At 41.5% G+C, this 14301-nt stretch overlaps 1 protein-coding gene and 1 long non-coding RNA gene across 7 annotated transcripts in view; both read right to left on the bottom strand.

The window, feature by feature from the left end:
• LOC117827313 overlaps positions 1–1101 on the bottom strand; it is a 58425-nt gene extending 57324 nt beyond the window's left edge. Inside the window, exon 1 of the long non-coding RNA XR_004634185.1 lies at positions 1056–1101. This is a non-coding gene — a long non-coding RNA (uncharacterized LOC117827313). The remainder of the gene's footprint in view (positions 1–1055) is intronic.
• Positions 1102–4272: 3171 nt separating this feature from the next.
• The window catches only part of map4l (microtubule associated protein 4 like), a 145137-nt gene continuing 135108 nt past the window's right edge, over positions 4273–14301 (bottom strand). For all 6 annotated transcript variants that reach the window (XM_034703668.1, XM_034703669.1, XM_034703670.1 and 3 more), the window contains one exon: positions 4273–13376. In XM_034703668.1, coding sequence (XP_034559559.1) covers positions 13372–13376 — 5 coding nt within the window. In that variant the 3' untranslated portion in view covers positions 4273–13371. The remainder of the gene's footprint in view (positions 13377–14301) is intronic.

The following is a 14301-nucleotide window of genomic DNA, read 5'->3' as shown; positions in this document are numbered from 1 at the left end:
AATTCAAGCAAACAGAACCAGAACTAAACATTATTATTGTCCTCAGGTTGGCATTGAGAAAAATCAGATGCCTCAGCTTGGATGGGCTGATCCGATTTCTCCTCTGTCTTCGATAAGACTCTCTCAGAAGGAACAGATAAAGCCACGCTACACAGCCTCCCCTCCATCACCTGTATCCTATATCCTCACATGTGATTGGCCGCATGGCCGCCATGCTGACCAATCAAAACAAAGTTCTGCTGTGAGCAGAGCTGGGGCTGAGCACTGTGAGAGCTAAGCAGCAAAAGGAAAAAACTGGGAGTCGGCTCTCTCTCTCGATGTGAGCCGGCTCTTCTGATTCACTGTGAAGCATCGACACTCAGAGCTGCAGCTTTTGATCATGACACATCACTAATGTTCTTAATCTGTGTTACAATTATGAGGGGTCCTTGCACAAATTTCTCACCTGTAAGGGGTCCCTGGCTCCAAAAAGTTTGAGAACCCCTGGTTTATACCACAACTACCAACAGCAGCTTTAACTGAGTTTTTATTCTTATAATAGTTTTATTTCTCGTCTTGAGAAAATAACATTAATTCACCAGTCCCATCTTACACACAGGACTCAGTCTGATCTCATCTTAATCCACCATGAGCAGAGCACTTTGCAGCATTTAGCAAGTTACAGTGGCAAGGACAAACTTCCTTTAACAGGCAGAAACCTCCAGCAGGACCAGACTCATGTTAGTCACACATCTGCTGAGACCGTGTTGGAGAGAGGGATAGAGGGAGATGAAGAGAGAGAGAGATGATAGTGGGGAGACGGATAGTAGTAGTTGTAGCAGCTGGAGTCTGGAACGTCCACAGCAGCAGAGATCCAGAGGAACCTACGAGACAAGGGAGCTCAGGGACTCCAGAATGGTCTGTGGTCTGTGCATAGCGTGTTACCACTGTGTGTGAAAACACTGACAAAACACACATATCTCTGCATGTGTAAAGATAACAAAGGTCATATCTCAAAGCAAATGAAACCATCGTATTCACTGTTAAACATGTTAAAGGTAGCTTTTGTTTGTCACCTGTCCTCCACTGCAATGCCTGAGTTCCACATCCAAAACCAGGAACTCCCAAACAGAACTGCAGTCTGCCATTGGTCCATGAGGAGGTTTGCCAAGTAGAAGGCACCATGTCTGCATGAAGTGGAGGGGTGTCTTGATTGATGAAATAAGAAGTTCTCTTTTAATTGCAATATGAGAATGAACTTTATGTAAATATATTTGTATAATGTTCTTGTTACCCTGTTGCATATGTTTGGATCATTCACAGACCAGGAAGGAGTTTGAGGTGAGTTAATTGATTACATATCATCACATCTACTCTTGGTAGGAGCCAGTTGCTAAATGAGAGGAGAGTGGAGGTCTTTGAGGGAGTTGTGGGTTGAAGTTGACATCAATCAGTGGTTGGAGAGTGTTGCAGTGGCACAAAGAGCACACTGAGCTGCAAGGGCCCAAGAGGCATTGTGTAGAGCTCTTTCCTTAACTTTCCTCAACACTTCAAGTATTCTTATTCTTTCATCCACCCCAGGCCTACACTATACATAAATGCTGCTACACTGAAGATAAAACACTTGGATTGAAGCTTGGATTTTTTTTGCCAGGATCCCAGTGTGTCAGTTCCACCGGCAGTCTAAGCCTATAGCAGCATAACTAAGAGCTGGTCCAAACCTGATCCAGCTCTAACTTTAAGCTTTATCAAAAATGAAAGTTTGAAGCCTACTCTTAAAAGTAGAGAGGGTGTCTGCCTCCAAGACCCTGACTGGTAGATGATTCCAAAGGAGAGGGGCCTGATAACTTTCATTGACTTTTAAAGGTCTCAATATCTCCAGCTCCTCTTGGATTCTCCGTCTTGGAGCGTAGTGGCTGAAAGCAGCATCACCAAAAGTTTTTTTTTATGCTGTTCAGTCACTAAGTGACTCTGAACCTATAGGAAGTGGTCTGATTTAGTGGCCAGCTGTCCCTTGGCATACAGAAGGTTGCAGGGAGAGACCTTGTTGCTGTCTCAGGTAAAGACATGCTCAGGAGTCCAAGCTCCCCGTTTACTGGTACGAGAGGAAGCTTTCCCCCTACTGTTACTATAATGTGGAGAGGGTGGAGCACATGCAGGAAAGGAACCCCCCCCCTATTTAAAGCACAATTCATAGCTTCACCTCCACAAGTTGCATTATTAAAATCCTGCAATATAATGCTTTCATTAAACTCATAAATAGCCACCCTGAAGGAAGTGCAAGCTACTTTTCCTCTGGCTTTATTTCTAGTAGAAATTAAATGACTTAAATGAAAACTGGAAGGCTTTAATACTTAAACCCCTTTTTATCAACTAGAATTAAATGGATTTAAAATTTTTCTCCTAGCCCTGCTAATAGGAAATCCATCAGCTCATTCAGGATAAACACACACATCCAAATAAACTAATCAAAACACCTGCTTGTGTCTGTGTTGGAAAAATAGAAAGCTGCCATTGCTGCCAAGATTTCACCGTCACATATCCAAACCAACAATTTAAAAACGTTCATAGTCAAACTGCACCATCCTCACTGCAGTTCAATAAACCTGAGTGTGTAAAATAGTTATTGAAATTAACAAGACAGCTGTATACCCTTAAAGATATCCAGTAGAAGTCATACCTCTGGGCATGAGCTACCTGACTGATAATAATTAAAGCTCCTGTGAGGAGTTTTTGAGTGGTCATGAAATGGACTGAAATGAACAGTTATGACCTAGAAAAGCAAACAAGATTGTTAGAAAAGGTATTGATCATTTCTGTTTTGTTATTTTAAAGCCTGAAATCACTGTGAGAGGGTAGGTGTCAGATGAGGTGATTGACAGCACGTCAAGAAAACCCCTTTAGTTGACTGTTAGTTGAAAGCAGGAGGAGATAACATAATTTACAGGACAAAATAAGCAAGATCACTTAGTCCACAGGGGGGCGCCAAAGTCAACACAAACAGAAAGTTCCTCACAGGAGCTTTAAGTTAATGAGTCTATCATCGCTGGTATTTACATGAGTAACTTGCTACAGAACGTTAAACATTTTAAAGATCAGAGTATGGAAGTTTATGTTAAAGGTGACATATCATGCAAAATGGACTTTTTAATGGTTCTCTACCTGAAATATGTGTCCCTGTCTACAAACCCCCCGAGAATGAAAAAAATCCATTCTGCCCCTGTTCTGATTTCTCCCCCTTTCTATAAATGTGTCTAACACGCGCCGTTTCAGACTTCCGTGTTTTTGTTACGTAACAACAATATCCGGTCTGTCACAGAGTCAGAGCTCAGAGCTTGTTCAGCCCATAGACTGTATAAAATACAACTCAACCCCTCCTCCGTTTTTCATTCCCTGCACACGTGTGCTAACAAGGAGCTTAGGAGGGAGGCATGCTAGTTGTAGGCTGTCTTAATAAACACAAAGGTCGGTTTTACTCCCCACGTCTGCAGATTTGAAGATCTAGTGGATGATTTGTATTTATCATGGAGAAGTGCTAGCGTTAGTTAGCATAGCTACATAGCTACATGTTGTAGCTGTAGCTGTGTAACAAGACACACGTCTACATACTGACAAATAAAACAACAAGAAACACAGAATCTATGACCAATCCTTCAGAAAGGTCCTGCTGCCTTTCTGGTAGAGGTCGGTTTTACTCCCCAGGCCTGCAGATTTGAAGATCTAGTGGATGATTTTTATTTATCATGGATAAGTGCTAGCGCTAGTTAGCATAGCCACATAGCTACATGTTCGTAGCTGTGTACCAAGACACACGTCGACATACTGATAAATAAAACAACAAGAAACACTAAATCTGTGACCAATCCTTCAGAAAGGTCCTGCTACAGGCGCCTCTCCGTCAGGATCAGATTCTGGATCAGATTCAGAGGGTTGAAGTAACGTGATCTCTGAGCAGCCGTGTATATTCAGCCAACATGTAAACATTCGATCAACGTGCTGGAGAGCCGACGCACATCCACTTCCTGAGGGGGCGTGGTCAGAGAGAAAACAGAGTGTTCTGAGGAGGACTGAAGAAGAGGGTTTTTCAGGCAGACCAAAATCTGATTTCAAAGAGTTTTTTTGAGCATAAACTTTAAAGACATGTTTTGGGGACCTCTTAGACCAATATATATTGATGAAAAAAGCGTGATATGTCACCTTTAAAAATATGTAAAAGTGATTTAGAAATAGACTTTAAGATTGAAGGTGTATCGTGTACATGGATGTAGAAGAAAGGAGACTTCTGACACTGTGAGAGTTTTTGCTCATCTTTTTATTCTTGATTAATATTCACATCACTGGTTAACAATTAATCACAATGAACATCTCTTTCATACCAAATATTCAGAATTGAAGGGGGAGATGAGCTCTATCTAATAGGACAGATGCCTCTAACAACCAGCAGTTTGTTTGTCGTCTTCTGCATGCTCTTGCTATGGTGTTGTGCCCTACAGAATAATACAGCACACACTACAGTGCTCCCACTTCACAGTACTGAAAAGCAGATTTGTTAGCTCAAACGTTATAACTTTTTTATCAAAGCTGGTCCTTTAAATAAAGCTAAAGCAGTGTTTACTGATCACAAGGAAGCACAGAGTCCTTGGTGTTGGATTCACTGGATTATAATCATCTGATATTTATTATAATCATCTGATATCTGCTGTTTAGGTGGAAAAGATTACAAATACAAAAAAGCTGCTTTTCAGTGCTGTAATGCGTACGAGCCTCTGCAGGTGGGAGACACAGCTAGGGGCTCCAGGTGCATATCTACCAACACTCCCTTTTACTCTGAGTGTTCTCCAATTATGATCCATACACTCAGCTGTTGTTCAAATTCAAACTTGGTGTGTTTGAGCTCAGCATTCACTGATTTGTGGATGCTGTTGCACAGTGAAAAACAATTTGTTCCTGACACTGGAAAAGCTAATTTGGGCCGACGCTTCCTGTGTTGGTAGATATGCCAAGGTGTCTAATACAGAACGTTACTTTCTATCACATGCCAAGACTAAGTCTGGTTAGTTTAGCAGGGGAGTGGCGGTAGGCGGGAGAAAGGGTTGACCAGTGTGTGTCAGGTGTAACATGTACAGTTGTGCATTTTCAAACCGAAGTGGAAGCCAATCAGAATATTGGTTGTATTAAAAGTCCGCCGACCGTTTCTGAAGCAGGGTTATAGTTTTCTGTAATCCCAGGTTTTGCTCTCCGTCGAGTCGTTCATCAGACCATACTGAACACGACACACACCGTCTCCCTTCCTGCCCGTCAAGTCAGTTTGAATCCGGTATATAGTGTTTCCATATGTGATCTATCTTCCAAAACAGAACAGAGACAGACCTCATACATTTATTCATAATCTTGCATCTTTAATACATTTTTAAAAACATTCTTGAAACTTCAGAAGCCCTTTTCTTGGAGGAAAAAAGGCAGACTGAAAAAAGAAAAAGTACACTTTTCCTTACTTATGCTTTCAAACTTATAGTAATACCATTATTGATCTTAACTGTAACAGGTCTATGGGCGTGAAAGCTCATCTGTCAACATCCACAATACCCTGTTAAGAAGTAAGATTTTTTTTGTCTTTTGATTGATTTTAGAGATACATCTGGAGTGATAAAAACATGGTGGAACCTATATACAAGGTATGGTGAGGTACTAGTAGAAGGGTGGTATTCAAGCTCTATAACTGGGGGGAATGAAACGGCTGTGAGCGAAGAACATCACAGTGAACACGGGTTATTACTATTTGTCCAAGCTGCAGATCTCAACATGACTTTTAGTTCACCAAGTACTGAAGCATCAGACCTGTTTGACACCTGAACATATCACATGTAGTTCAACTAAAACCACAAACTTAAGAGATGAGGCGGCCCACTCGTGACCTTAAAGCTCCTGTGAAGAGATTTTAGTGGACTGGATTTAACCCTCCTGTTATGTTGCGGGTCAAATTGACCCTTTTTAAAGTCTATTTTAGGCAAAATATGCCTTTCAAAGCAGCTAAATGCAGCATCAAAACCTAAAAGAAGAGGTGTCATGTTAATTTATCAACATCACTTCATAAAAATAAAAAAAATTCAAAATTTAAAATAAAATAAACAAAAATCTAAGTCATGTAAAACTATTGTATTTATATTTAGGGCTTTCCAATGTATATTAAAAAGTTTGAACATTAATTTTAATGTAAAATGAGTGAGTTATCCTCATTGAACCATGATCTGTGAGAGTTAAAGAACACCAATGGACCAAATATTGATTTAAATGGTTAGTAATGGAGTTAAACATTAGATTAAAAAAAATGTGTATTGGGATTTTTTGGGGTTCTGACACTTCTGGATAATTGAATATACCCTGGGTCAAATTGACCCAGGAACATTATTGCTGTTCCAGAGAAATGAGCATAACAGGAGGGTTAATAATCCTGCCTCTGTGTGACCTTTGTAAGCAAACAAGACCATCAGTGACAAGACTGTCTGTTTTTGTTACCTCTAATATTTGAAATCAATGCTGCAGGGTAGGTGTCAGACAAAGTGATTAACAGCTCACTGCGGTCACAGCCTTTACTGACCCATGGCAAAGATTGAATCTGTGAAATGTGACCGTTTAAAGACAATTTACAAACGTACAGGTGCAAAGAGTTCCTCACAGGAGCTTTAATAGATATCTGAAGGGAAGGTTGAAAGTATAATAACCTTATTTAAGCATATTTAAGCATATTTAACCCTCCAGTTATGTTGCGGGTCAAATTGACCCATTCTTAAGTTAAAAAAAAAGAAGTAATTGTTGCTGTCAAACTTTTTCTGCATGCCTTAATTAGCGTGAACAACATGCAAAATTAAAATGGTTCATTTCACTCATTTGGAACCCGCCCCTGCATGTTTATATCACATACTCTTCATGGGTCAATTTGACCCTGCAGTCAAAGCGGAGGCTAAAATCAGTCAGAAGTGTCAAATACTGAATGTTTCTTTGCAAATGTGTTCCATATTTCACCCCAATCACTTTCCAATGTACATAAAAAAAAAGTTTTAACATGAATTTTCATTAAAATTAAAATTCTGTGAGAATTAAAGAACACCAATGCACTAAATATTGATTTAAATGGTTAGTAATGGAGTTAATAATGAGATTTTTAAAATGTTTATTGGGGTTTTTTGGGGGGTTCTGACACTTTTGAATCATTAACTATGTCCCGGGTCAAGTTGACCCAGGAACATTATTGTTGTTCCTATGAAATGAACATAACAGGAGGGTTAAGTTATTTTTGAAACCTCTTCTTTTACTGCAGATTCACAGTAACACACTGCTTTGAGGACATTTCTCTATTGTCTGTCTTATAAAGAAAAAAACGCCCTTTAAATAAATACACTCTCCTATTTCAGAGTAATGGAAATTTGTTGTTAGAATTATATATCTAAATAAAATATATGAAATGTAAAACTTTTGATATAAAATAAGACTTCTAATGATATTTTTGCTTGCAGATTCATTGCCAACATCCTCTTTTAAACACGTACTAGCTGTCCGGCTAACACCTCTCACTTCCCTTCAATCAAATGCTTTAAATGTTTCAGGACTCTTCAGAGGTTTGACTCAATCTTGTGTCTGTTGTACAGTTTGCAGAATAAACCTCCAGATCAAGATTCTAATGCTACATTGCAGCTAATTAACCATGCAGCATTGAAACTGCTGCACGTTGTCATCATTACTTTTTTTTTAAGGATAAGTACTTTCTCTCTCAGTTTTCTTAACATACTGAATCATTTCTTAGATCTGATGCTCATTCTCTGACCCTTGTTTTTTTCACCGACCATGAACACGCTCGCTCAGAGAGGAGTGCGGCTGTGAGCTTGGCCAAACAGTAATAACCAGCGACTGCTGACAGAAACAACATAAGGGCAGACCGGAGAGTCGAGAGTTAAATCATCATAGCCAATAGAACAACACTGATGAACAAACTTCCACTAAAATCTTCTGAGCCGGCCACGATAAGGGGGGACACGGATGTGTAGTCCAAGATACACAACAGCAGGTCATCCCCGTCACATGCTAACTCACTCCAACACACAACGAGACTACTTCTTCATCCTACTTTATACAAACTACAATCTACAGTTATCAAAGTGCTTTCATCCCTTCTGTTTCTTCCATTCCTGAAGAAAGATTCACATTTTCATTTTCACATTTTCATTTGATCACGTACGATGTTTTACTTTTAGGCAGCCTTCATGGGAATGATTTGGAGGGATAGTACAATATTAAATATCCTTATACGGTGCTTTTTAATCATCTAATCTGTATTAAATATTTGACCACTGGCTCTTTGATTATCATAACTTCAACTAACTACCAAGACTGTTTTTGCTCCCAAAAGCACACGTGTACAGAACACTGCTGACAATGTTTTTTTACCAATACACAGGAAAGCAACTTTAAAATCACTTCAGTGCGCCAAGAAAGGAACACAACTATGTTCAAAGTGCACAAGACTTGTTTTGAGTTTGAAGGGGAACTGTACATACTTCATATAATTTAGATAGTATTTAATATTCCAGACACAATAATACAATACGGCCGTCAAAGCTAGTTTAATGAGAACAGTATGTAACTCTACTGAGGTGTCTAATGGTGATGATTTCTCAGTGAGCCTTCCTTAAGTCTCATAGCCAGACTATCAGTGTTCCAGAGGCTAAGCAGCGCTCTCTACAGGATGGATGCAGTAGTAACACTTCACACATCTGACAACTACGGCAACACGCCACAAAACAAGTCACTAATCCTTTTAAGAGTTTCAGCGGAGAGACCTTCCCAGCGATGCAAAAAATGCATAGAATTACAGTGAGTAGACTCAACATTCTCCATCGTATCGTCTGCGTTTCATGGGTTTTTACTGGAGCGACGCATAGCAATGCTTCTGCTATGTCAATCACAGTCACGTCACAGCATTGTTTAATCTAAAATGCTAAGAGAGGAAAAGAATGAAGGTGACTTTCTAACATAAAACAAACTAAAAGTTCTTTTTTTCTTCTCCATAGATCATGAAAGATATTCAAGAAATGCAGAAATGAAACCTCTACAACTTAAAACGGACTCCTCATCAACCTAGATTCAGATTCTTTTGTGTACTACAAACATTTAGTTTCAAATTTGGACTTCAGATTCTTTGACTCTCACAACCCCAGCAGGGGGCGCTCTTGGTTGTGCCTTTGCTTTAAATACTGCTGCATTCATGGCATTTCACGGGCGAGGCGGTTCATGCAGTCCAGGGAAGTAAAGTCGTATTTGATCATTTTTAAACTTTAGTATATCCAGTTAAATACTGTACAAAACAAAGAACATAAAGATACCGAAGAGAAAAAAAAAGCATTTAGAATCTATTTACTTCAATCTATTTACACTACAGATACTGAGTGAAACATACGACACGCTCCAAACTGCTGTTAAAGCTAGGGTTGGTAGTCATGGAAAAACTAGCATGAGTTTGAATGTAGCATTTCCTCAGGACTCCGTCTAACCCCTCCAACCTCCACCAAAACGACGCCCCCGCGACCATATGATCGTGACTGATTCAAAACCGGTCCTCACCGAAACATTATCATAGTGAAAGTTAAAAACACAAACAAACATGGCTGCTGTTAGCACTTGCAACTGTCATGCTAGCATTATCCAGTTGTACAGGTGACACGATATCAGGAGAAAAGTTATAACACATGTAATACTGTAACAGCTCTACTGTTTGTTTAATGTGTTCAGTGTAGATGTTCTTAATTCCTACAGTGTTGACAGTCAGTGAAGGCATCAGGAGAGGAGAGACAAGAGGAAAAGTTCTTCATTCATTCAAACTTTGATTGTTGTTTTGTTGGTTGGCGTGATCACGGCCGACAGTGACCGGTTATTAAAGCTCAACGTGTTCACGAATCAGCTCGTCATCCCTACAGAGTCCGGACAGACGCTACAGTACATCTACATTTTCTGTAGGACTTACTAACAGTCGCGGTGCAAGACCAATTTACTGGGGGGGGCCAGGCTGGGGCCAAGGGTGTTGTCAGAGGGACACATTCAACCCTGACAAAAGAGACTGAGAAGGGCGGGACTGGCTGAGAACAAACTGGCAAAACATCAGTGCATCCCTTTATACTAGACATATATACTACTGTGTACTATGTCAAAATGTCAATCAAAGCTTTTTTTATTGTATAATATTTGTTTGGTGTGGAGGAGGGGCCACAGGGCAGTGGCCCCTGTTGGCCCCTCCCCAGAACCACCACTGCTTACTAAATGTCAGTCATTCTCTTGCTTGTCAGAGCCCCCGTGGTGAGAGCTTTTTAGACTCTGATCCGGACTACAGTCCCGAGCAAAGCACCTCATCGGGTCAGAGGGGACAGGCCAGAGGTCGAGAGAGAGGGGCAGTAAATAGAGACAGGGGACGGGGGCTCGGAGAGCATGCCGGGGAAATGTACGCGCAGGCGGCGGGCAGAACGGCAGGACATGATTTGATTGGTTCCCTAATTTGGCTCCTGATGGCAGGGATTGGTTGGTGTTTTCCCAGGTTTACTCCAGGTTTTTAAGAACACATTATGTATTGATTGCCATCGGGACATACAGATCATTTTAACCAGTCTAACAAAAAGTGTATCTAAATCTGACCACCAACCCCAGCTTTAAGGGTAGTCGTCACATCAAGTGGCTCGGTGAACGCTCTTCGTTCAAGCTCTGCTAAAAGAAATCACTGAATCACTTCGCCGCCTTCAAACCTGCCATGAATGTATCAATATTCAGTTTCAAACTCACTCCTCTCTTTACCACCTGTTAACTTCGTTCCCGGTCATTCTCTGTCACTGTCTATCTTTCTCTATCTGTACGACATCTGTAAGCGTGGGTCACTGAAGGTTCCCCAACTACAGTCACTGTATTGCTGTCAAAGAGTTGGAATGAGCAGACAGACGGAGGAAGAGGCAGGATGAGGCGAGCCTATGATGAAAGTGTCTGACGATGACTATGAAAGGAGAAAACACACCAACACAGCTCATCATTGTTTGAACAATATCAGCATAGACCACCAAAACACAATAAAGAGTCGGTTTCTTTCTAAAAACAGAGAAATGAATCTATGAACAGCAAACTGGTTTATTGAAGGATGCTGATTTGTGTGTCTGTGTGTATTATACTGTATGTGTGTATATGTGCTGATATCTGTCTGTGTCTGTGTGTATGTGTGTGTGTGTGTGCATGCACACGAACAAGCATGTGTGCTTTTCCTGTATATATCTGTGCTTATGTGTGCGCTTATGGTGTCTGTGTGTGAAGAAAGTTAGCAGGTCTCACAGAGAGAGGATCTGACTATAGAGGGAGGACGTTAAGAGGGGTGAAGCTCTGTAGCCCCGCCCTCTCTCCACTGGGGGGTAAACCACATGACCAGGAAGTGCCACACAAGCTTGAGAAGAAAAGCACTGTCGTGTCTGTCTGTGACCCAGAACCACATCTCGGGGTGACGGCAGGGTTCCCTCACAGGAGGAATTGATCGGTGTGTTGTATGAAGTGCAGAGTTAGGAGTGTGGAGATATATATAGAGAGTGGAGACACATGGTACAGGGTTGTAACTCTTAAGACTGAAGTCGGTCTATTTTGGAGGTTTTCTGTAGTGGTTCAAGTCCCGGTCACACCAGGTGAAGACTTGGTGCAAGGTGATATAAAAATCACTGTAATCAAAAATGGAGATCCTGAAAAGAAGGTGTTTTGACACTCCTGTTAATTTCACTCATGCATGTATTTATGGGACTCATTTTTGAACTCCCAGCTAGCAAACTTGCTATCTGACAAGTTGCAAGCTTTTGTGGACAATTGCATTTGGGAATTTGTGACCCCTTCTTTTCTGTAGAGCTGTTCATATTACATTAAAGGCGAGTGGATGGTGTAGCACGGCCAATGAGCTGTGATGGCTCCCCTACAGTTTAGACTACACAGCCTCCATTAAGCTCCTAACTTGACCTTGATGCACATATTGCAAAAATCAAAACAAACCTTTGCTTGTATGAATTTAAATAAAATAAGATTTCTGGTTGCTGGTGTGACCGGGTCGCTCTTTTTTTTTTACTGGTGCCCAAGGGTTGTCAGAAATAACAAGGTGCCACACACAGTATATAGTGTGCTTTCATAGTTTCACATGACTCAGTGGTGCAGCAGCAGCAGCAGCTAGCAGTTTAACTTAGCAGAGAAGTTAAAGCTTGATTTTGTATTTTCAAGGTCAAACACTGGCATCTCCACTTCAAAAAAAGTACTTGGCGTAAAAATGTCGTACCAGTGCTCGGTGCCGAATCCCTGTTGTGCCGAGGATAACCAGAGAAGCAACGAAGCTTCCTACCTTTGTTTGATAATGAGTATCATGTGCTACTCTGTTGTAGCCTCTGAATCTTCCCTTCATTGAGGACTGTCAGCAAATACATCTATGTATCCTTGCTGCTCCTTAAGTCTGATTTTAAACTCCAGATCTATTCTTATTCCTCAGATCTATTTCTAAACTTCTCCAATAATAACTACCTCCTCTCTGCATGAGCCCGGTTCCTCTGCATAGTCACTGCTGAGCATCATGCCGTTAATAGACCCGAGGTAAAGAAGCACTACTGCAACAAATTTGGGGGACTTGTGCGATTAGATGCGATGGACGATATAGTTTGGTGAGTGAGCCGTAGAACTACCTAGAGTAAGACGTCATGCAGTGCTGTGAAGACACTGTAGAACTGAAAGTAGACGCTGGCTGGAGGTTGTTGGTTTGAAGCTGGCTGGTAGCAGACTCTCAGCTGATTGGTGTGGCCGGGATAAAAGTTAACTTGGAAGATCCAAGTAGTTTTGAATTTCAAAGGCCTGTACAAAGGGCATTGTGTTAGCCTGAGTACTAAGGCAAAGCGGTGCACTATGAGGACAGGTTGACCCTTAGGAGTGACCTTTCTCAGAATAATCTAATAAATGAATTCATTGTGAGATCATTGTGAGTTGGAGTTTTAAATTTGGGGTTGAAGTTGACGCCCTCAGTGCTATCGAAGGAACTGAATTAGTCATGAAGCTGCAGGAACCTTGCACAGAGAAACACAGACAAACACCAAGTGCTCTTCTCTGTTGTAGGCAGAGCTATCTGTTAACCCAATGGCATCTAGAGGTCAAAGGTCAGGGTTTGGTAGCAGGAAGCTGGTAGGCGGACCCCAGAGAAACACAGAGAGGCGATCGGTCAGTTCGGTGCTGCGGTGGGCGAGATGAAGGGGCGGGGCCAGAGGAAAGTGACTGCGCCGTGGTAGGTTGGTCGGTCGGTTGATTGGCAGGTCGACAAGGGTTATGCCGGTCCCACCGAAATCTACAGGTCACTGAGATTCAATCTGTGGAAGAGGAAGAGGGGATGAGGAAAAGAGGCTCACAGATACAGAAAACAGAAGCTGAGAGATGAAGAGTTTAAAATTTAAAAACATTAAATTCAATCTGCCAGATGGTCCCAGGCTCATTGGCTGTTTCTCCAATGAGGCTGGTTCATATCAATTATAATCCAGATCATAAAACTATCATGTTTTTATTGCATTATCACTTCAGACATCATCAGTTAGGCTGAGTTTGGTGACTGTGAGGCAGAAGTCTGTCTTCCTCTGAACTCTGGGTGTCTGGAGCCCGGGCTGCAGTGCCAGAGATGAATCTATCCACTGGCCAGTCTCTGTGGATCCCTTCATAATTTCATTTCGAGGCAAAGTCTCGGCTATTTTTATCCCCCCCCCCCCACTCCATGGGACAGCTAGCTGAGAGCACGTACGCACCCAGACACACACACACACACACACACACACACACACACACACACACACACACACACACACACACACACACACACACACACAATCGCAACCTTTTTATTGTCCTCTGTCTCTGAAGTAAACTATTCACACAAGCCTTCTACAATGATTGTCCAATGGTAGATTTGACTTCACATGCATGACCTGTAAAGCTTTGCATTTTTAAAGGTGACATATCACGCAAAATTGACTTTTTAATGGTTCTCTACCTGAAATATGTGTCCCTGGCATGTCTACAAACCCCCCGAGAATGAAAAAAATCCATTCTGCCCCTGTTTTGATTTCTCCACCTTTCTGTAAATGTGTGTGAAACGAGCCGTTTCAGACTTCCGTGTTTTTGTTACGTAACAACAATATCCGGTCTGTCACGGAGTCAGAGCTCGGAGCTTGTTCAGCCCATAGACTGTATAAAATAATACTGAATCCCCCCTCCGTTATTCATTACCTGCACACATGCTAGTTG

The sequence above is a fragment of the Notolabrus celidotus genome, chromosome 15, assembly GCF_009762535.1.
Source record: "Notolabrus celidotus isolate fNotCel1 chromosome 15, fNotCel1.pri, whole genome shotgun sequence".
Classification (NCBI taxonomy): domain Eukaryota; kingdom Metazoa; phylum Chordata; class Actinopteri; order Labriformes; family Labridae; genus Notolabrus; species Notolabrus celidotus.
This window is presented reverse-complemented; position numbering and strand designations above follow the sequence as displayed.